This window comes from Paralichthys olivaceus, chromosome 21, assembly GCF_024713975.1.
Source record: "Paralichthys olivaceus isolate ysfri-2021 chromosome 21, ASM2471397v2, whole genome shotgun sequence".
NCBI lineage: Eukaryota > Metazoa > Chordata > Actinopteri > Pleuronectiformes > Paralichthyidae > Paralichthys > Paralichthys olivaceus.
In genome coordinates, this window is record NC_091113.1 from 3,117,877 (window position 1) to 3,124,900 (window position 7,024).

Below are 7,024 nucleotides of genomic sequence, written 5' to 3' on the forward strand. Positions count from 1 at the left end.
TGTGAGGGAGAGAGAGAGTCAACACGGTGGGTGACTGTTGCCTACCGCTGAAGGATGCTACAGGGTAAGAATAACTGAGGCCACAGTGAAGAAATGACGAAAGCAGCAATTAGAATCTCAGCACCGTGAAATCCTAATGCAATTACATGCACTTGTTTCTGCAGGAAACAACAAGAGGATTAAAGTCTAAATGACTCATTTGCAAAGACAAGCAATAAAACAGTCCTCAGCCGTGTTATCTGAGTTTCAGGGCATATAATGCAAAGTTCGTCATGCATTATTAATGAGTCGGATATTAAAAGTAATATACGTCCTCTCCCTGCACCGTGGAAGGGTGCTATCGATTTAACTCTTAACGTGTCTGGAGCATCACGTGTTTCTGCAAAGTTCAAGACAATGAAAAATAACACTATGTTTGGTGTTAGTTAATCATAAATGCTATTTTTTTTATTATCCTTTTACATTTGCAGCTCTGACATGTTCAATATGAAATAGATAAAAGTCTCTGAGAAATCAAGAATAATTCATGAATGAAAATGAATTTGAAAGAAAAAATTATAAAAGAATCCAAGAAATCAGTAAATGTCATCAAGAGGTTGTGTTTTAATCTTCGTTTGTATGTTTGGACATTTTTCCACATTTACATTGATCCCTCAGATAATAATTGAACTATTTGCTTTGATGAAAACATCTTTTCTTTAACAGCTGAATGAGCTCGAAGCTGAATCCAAGGTCACAGCCCAGAAAATAGACACAAATTGTTTGGATCAGCAGACAGCGGGAAAGTCGGGGGTCAAGAGGTTAAAAATGATTTTTCAAATCATGTAACAGACAGAATATTTTAGTTTTTTCAGCAAAGCCTTCAGACCCTCTGGATTTTTCCCAGATCGCTGGTTATGATTCATGAAGCACAACCTGGGGATAAACTCCCACTCTGTGCAGTCTGTTAGGCTTTGTATTGTTTTATAAGAAAAGAAGCATTTCCATCTCATTATCACGGAATCGTATCTTAGTCTCACTGCACCGTCAGCTGGCAGAATGTTTTTGGAGTGAACCAGATTTCCACCAGAGGACAGTCTGGTCAGTCAGAATAAGTTTGTGTGCACCTCTTGTCCACCTGTAAATAATTCTAACGTCTCATCTCTGTCACATGAAATATTTAAGTGTCTCCCCGAGTAATAAGGTTTGGATTGATCAGAGGACGTGCCCCCACGTTTGGACGCCTGGAGCAGGATGGAACCAATAAGAGAGATAATTAGACGAAGAGGGATGCAACTGTGTCTTTGTGTTGGCATTTTCTATTTACCAGATTTACAATCAAAGGGCAGGCGTTCAATTTAACTCAGACACGACCACAAACAGCTTTCATATCAGCGGGGGGAAGCAAACCAATTAAATCAATGTAAATGTCAGAGAATTTCCACTGTTGGTCTTTTATTAGATTCAGTCCATGTGTTCGGGCACATGTGAAAAGTCACAAACTTCCATTTCTTTCATTTTGACACTGTGCAATGGTTTCCACAAAGCACACGCTCGCCATCCAGTGGTTGCCTGGAGTAATCCAGCTGTCACAGATCACTGAATCAGTGAGAGAGAAGAAGAGTCAGTTGAGGATGTTTGTGCATATTCTTTAGTGGACGACTTGACTTGACATCATGGCTGCATTTAAAAAGATCTTCTCAAACTCTAGACAGGAGCCATTAGCCTGTGTCCTCGCTGGGTTTCCTTCTGTCTGAGATCTCACAACTTCCACAGTAATTTATTCCCCTGGAGTCTAAAACCCATTTGAATGAAATTACAGAGCGAAGCAGGGTAAAAAAAAAAAACAATCAGGAAAAACGAAAAATAAACACAAACCATTTACAAAAGGTAACACCACATACACAGTAAGTGTTTATTGTTGGTTTGATTCTTGTCCGTAAAAAATATAAAAAATATCTGATCTCAAATAATCTACACCTAATAAATTATTTGTAAATACCAACAATCCTATATACTCTGGTATGTCTAGTACTAGATATCATTTAGTGCATGTTACTTGTGTGCAAACATTGTGTGAAAAGTTACCCCTGATACCAGCAATATTACGATATTAAAACATTTATCTAAAAGTTTATCTGCTGTTCAGACATTTTAACATTACTTTATTTAAGGTTCGATAATAAAAAAGATCATAAAGAGCATTAATCGATCAAAATTGCTGCTGAGAATATAAATTCAGTTTTTCAAGCGCTTTTTCATTTTAAGGTGCAGATTATTATTTAAATTTTTTTTGTGCTTTTTCTGTCTAAATCTCTGATTTAATTATTTCACAGAAACCAAACAGAACATCATCGTCTCCTATAAGAGCTGAATCAGTTAAATGAACTGCCGCTGTATTACTGGAAGCAGGTGGTGGAAAGGTTAACTATTATACTTACAAACTGAGCCAGGGAATAATGACAATAACAAGAAAAAATATATATATATATCAGTTCAGTCAAGCCACAACATTTTCATAATTTCCTCCGTCAGAGAAAAGTGTGGAACATGCGAGTCTTTAGACTTTTTGTTTGAGGAACATTCCTCCCTGGGAACTTGATCATGCTGGAGAGATTTGAACAACTCCCCAAACTGGAGAAGGGGAACCAGCGAGCAGTCCGCTTGTTCCCATGAAGGCTCCAGAAAGAGGAGGAGCAGCGCTGGAAGACCTCGATGTTGACCGCGTATTGACCCGGAGCCCATCGAGACGCTCGCACAAGAATCACAGAAGAAGCAAAACCACAGGTGTGAGGAGAGACGCCGTGAAACACAGACTCCTCGGGCCTCACAGACGCACCCCTCTCCCAGACCATCCCGGCCTCCTCCGCCACCCCCATGCCACTGACGCTACACAGGGCCTGAAGGCAAACTTCCTCCAGAGTCTCCTTTTCGGGAAAACGAAGAAGGATGGCGACGAGACGAGGCACCGCACCTCGACGCAATAACAGTTCCTGCTGCTTCGCTGAAGAAGACACAGGAAGAGAGAGAATAATCCTTCAGAGTGTGTTATATTTATTTTTTATATTTGATAAACGTTGCTGCACATGAACCGGAAGAGAACAAATGATGCCAAGGCCAAGAGCTGTTTGTTTCATAGATAAAGAAGGACGACATGTCTCCACTTCCTCCCACTATCCAGAAATGAAGCCAAAATATCCCGGATACGGAAGCTGCCATCTTGATTATTTGAGTCTTTGTAACAGTGATCCATTTTAGTTTGGTACATGCTCTATCTGCTAACATGGAGGAAGCAGGGTTCATGACCTATGCCGGGGCTGTAACTACAACGTGCCTACTGCTAGCGTCGTTGTTGTACGATGCTATTCGTCACTGGTTTCCTTCACTTACAGCTGTCGTACGACATGCGTGCGATGGCCCTCACAGCGTGAAGGAGCAGTTCCTGGTCTGAGCTGGTCAACACCGACAGCAGAGCCGTAACCAAGCCCGCGTCGCCAAAACCTTTACGAACCACAGCTGGAGGGAAACAAAATGAAACTTACGAAACATGAATCAATTGGGAGTTTATTCAAAAGTATAAAAACTATGTGTATACACGTATCTGGAGAAAGAACTTACATTCCTTGGCGAGTTCAGCCACTAGTTTTGCCGTCAGCAGCGTGAGGGGCCCTCTGCTCCTCAGAGACAGCGCCAGGATTGGAAGAATCCCGCTGACCACGACCTGCTCAGCAGCGCCCTTCTCTGGACACAAGTGGAGTTAGACGCAGCGCGTAAGTTAACAAGAACCACGACCTGCTACAAGCAACCTCGTGAGCCCAAATCCACAGGAAAACTTGGCTTCAAAGAAGAAACTACATAAAACAAGTGTTAGTTTTCTGAATGATTGGTCGCTTTAATCAAACTGGATTTAAACTTTAAGTGTTTTCCGTCTTTCCTCTCTTTGACGAGTGTGACCTGTGTTTACCTCGTCTGCCTCTATCTCCCTGATGCTCTTTTGCTGGGAGACACAAATACAGCTTAACGTCTGCCGCGGACTTACAACTGTCACCCACCTGATCCCTTCACAGCCCCTCAACTCCCCTGCCCCCCCCCACCCCCGCTCCCCTCCGCTGTGGGTTTTCTGCACGTTTCATCATTCAGAACGAGCAGCCATGATACAGCTGCTACCACCAGGAGTGGGAGGCACGATGTCTTAAGGTGCTCCGGTGTGGAAACACATAAATATGTAAATTGCATGCGGCGGCAGAGCTGTGTACAGTTTGTTGTGACACAAAAAATAACCCTGAGAACTCCTCGTTATAGCTCAGAGCCTGTGACAGGTTGGGATAAATATATACTGTATATATCGAACGTTGTGTCACCACTGAGGCCTGAAGGATCTTTTCACTGATAATACATTTCTGTTAGAATGAAGATCGGTGTAAATGAACTCACGTCCCTCCTTAATGTTGGTCAGCACCGTGTTCAGATGTGGTTTCAGTTCATGCTCAATCAGCTCCAGACCAAGGACTCTGATGGAACCCAACGCGTTGTTCAGGTTGTCTGTGCCGAGATAAGAAATGAGATAAACGGAGACGTTTTAAAGGTCAGAACATGAGTCAAAGGCATCAAAGCTGCACGGGCATACGACATGTGGAAGTCATTACAGCTGAGTGAGATCGCACCACATGAAAACACTGGATGTGAAGATGGACGACAAGAGAAGCCAAGCTCAGCAGCCCCCTGGTGGCTGGTCGCAGTACAGGTCATATCCTTCCTGTTAGTGGATGGGACATGGACTAAAAATTCAAAGTAATTTTTTCTGATAAGTTTGATTTTAAGTAGTTATTTGATGCTATAGAAATATGGGTAAAACATTGTGCGCAATTGGTCAAGCACAGACTCTGGCCCCAAAGACGGCAGCGTTCGAATCTGAGATATTTTGGCTTTATTTCTGGATAGTAGGAGGAAGTGGAGCCATGTCATCCATCTTTATTCACAGTAATGTCCATACACCAGCTGTTGCTTCCACTCTGGGACGTAATTTGAAGACATTTCTTGTCTCCCAGTTTTCGTCGCTTCTGTCCAACCTCTTGTTCTTATCAAGTTTGGATGCTTTCATGCACTTTCTCCATTAGAATCAAGACTTGCTCTACATTTTCAGTAGGACAAAATACCAACTGAGTATAGAGAATAATTAGACAAAGTGAACTCAGACGCACTGCGTTGCTTCTTGTAGAAACATCCAGATGTGGCGTCTCCTCTCTCTGGATTAGACCCGAGCGGTTCCTGACGGTTTGTTAGTGTTTGTGGTGCAAAAGAAAACCAGTTTATAGCGCTGCAGACACGCCAGCAGCTGTGTGAGGATGTACTCACAGCGGTGCTCTGCCAACGTGCTTAAGCTCTGTCAGTGACAATGCTAATATGTTGATGTGTTCCTAATCGGGCTGATGGGAATCGTACCAGTTCTGCAGAACTACAGAAATTAATACACGACGACTGTGTGGATGGTGAAACATATTAAAGAAACTAATACTTCAACACAGCAAACATTAGAGAATTCCCTGCGAAACATTGCAAATTTGCTCATTAAGGATTCACGGAAATCAAAGGAAACATTGCACCTACAAAACTGTGTGATGAACAAGTGACTGAGTAAAAGTTACTTGTCACATGATCTGATGACCAGGATACAGTCATGGCGGTGTTGAACTCACCGTTGCAGCTGTAAGGCTGCAGTCCACTGGATCTGCATTTGTCCGTCTGTGGACGAGTGCAGCTGTAGTTGAGAGGCATGTTGGTGTGTCCCATCCTGCTCCGCTCTGTCGTCTCCGTGCAGCTGAAACTTTCTCAGGTCGACATCTTCACGCAAAACACATCTTCATGCATCCTCGTTTTTCTTTCTGCTGATTTGCTCTTTGGGGATTTTTCTTTCAGGCATCAGCTTGAAAAATCCCACTTCAGCCTTCTCTGAGTCTCACCTCACCCACACTGGTATAAGTAATGTTAATAATAAACACAAGTATTTGTTTTTATTCTACACGACTGCCTTCCTTATTCCAGCTGGTTCTCAGGGTTAATACGGAGAAAATCCTCAGTAAAGCTGCTGAAGGACTTATAGCACACACACCCCCACCCTGTGTGTGTGTGTGTGTGTGTGTGTGTGCAGTGAAGGTATTAGCACTTAGCTGACTCTGCTGCGTTCATACCTAAAAATCTCAAACAATGCCTTTCAGCCAAAACAACACACACTGGAAATTTTCTCTCTTAAACAATCCAGGAACAGGATTTAAAAAAAAAAAGGTTTTCTTGTTTGTCTTCTCACCAGAGAAAAACATAAACAATATTACTTGAACTGGAAGTAAAGAAGAAAATATTTATCAGCAGCTGTATTTTTTTGTTTCATTGGGAAACGTCGACTGGTCTCAGCAGCGGTTGTCACCTGCATCACGGCTCAGATTAACTGATGGATTTAGTTTATATAGAGCTTTCTAGACACGTTCAGTTAATGTGGTGTTCCCCGAAGTGCCCACAAGATGGAGGTGTTAAAACACAAACAGCAACCTGTTGAGTTTTGATTAGAGAAAAAGAAAGATTGTGCCCCAGCAGATCTGTGACCTGGAAGGTTTCTGATAATTGTTTAAAAGTAACGATGGTGTGAAAACATCATGGTTTTAATAAACAGAAGAGCCCGACCGATAAGGATTTTTGAAAAATCTCTGATAAGCAAACATATTTAAAAAAATTTCAATGATTCCAAAGATCTAATCCTTAAAATGAAGAAATGTATTTGAGGCTTGATAGTTTGTAACTTAACCATAAACTTTATTATAAATAACCATAAATAAAAAGAAAACATAAATACAACCAAATATAAACAACTTTAACTAATGTTAATATATATCCAAGTTAGGCTCATATCAGTCGGGCTCTAGTAAAATGAGGTTTGATTTTTAAATTATAAAATTATATGATTCTCTCTTATTTTGTTGGTGAACAACAAATTCAAACCGAGCTCATTCTATCCCCTGTGACATCTTTTTCTCACAATAACAGATTCACAAAG

General features: G+C 41.5%; 1 protein-coding gene across 1 annotated transcript; it reads right to left on the reverse strand.

Annotated features, from left to right (window-relative positions):
* Window positions 1-583: 583 nt before the first annotated feature.
* Window positions 584-6,041, reverse strand: LOC109641406 (rap1 GTPase-GDP dissociation stimulator 1). The gene is made up of 5 exons (XM_020105856.2): window positions 5,676-6,041; window positions 4,414-4,521; window positions 3,598-3,720; window positions 3,370-3,495; window positions 584-2,983 (listed from the first exon to the last, which is right to left on the reverse strand). The coding sequence occupies exons 1-5, from the start codon at window positions 5,767-5,769 to the stop codon at window positions 2,511-2,513; spliced, it is 924 nt and encodes a 307-aa protein (XP_019961415.2). The 5' UTR covers window positions 5,770-6,041; the 3' UTR covers window positions 584-2,510.
* Window positions 6,042-7,024: the final 983 nt, after the last annotated feature.

Excerpts from the sequence above, each read along its gene's own strand:
- LOC109641406 (XM_020105856.2), bottom strand. The coding sequence starts at position 5,769 with ATGGGACACACCAACATGCCTCTCAACTACAGCTGCACTCGTCCACAG. Across the intron at positions 3,721-4,413 it reads GACCAACATTAAGGAGGGAC|AGAAGGGCGCTGCTGAGCAG; the intron begins GTGAGTTCATTT and ends ACTTGTGTCCAG. Across the intron at positions 3,496-3,597 it reads GGCTGAACTCGCCAAGGAAT|CTGTGGTTCGTAAAGGTTTT; the intron begins GTAAGTTCTTTC and ends GTTTCCCTCCAG.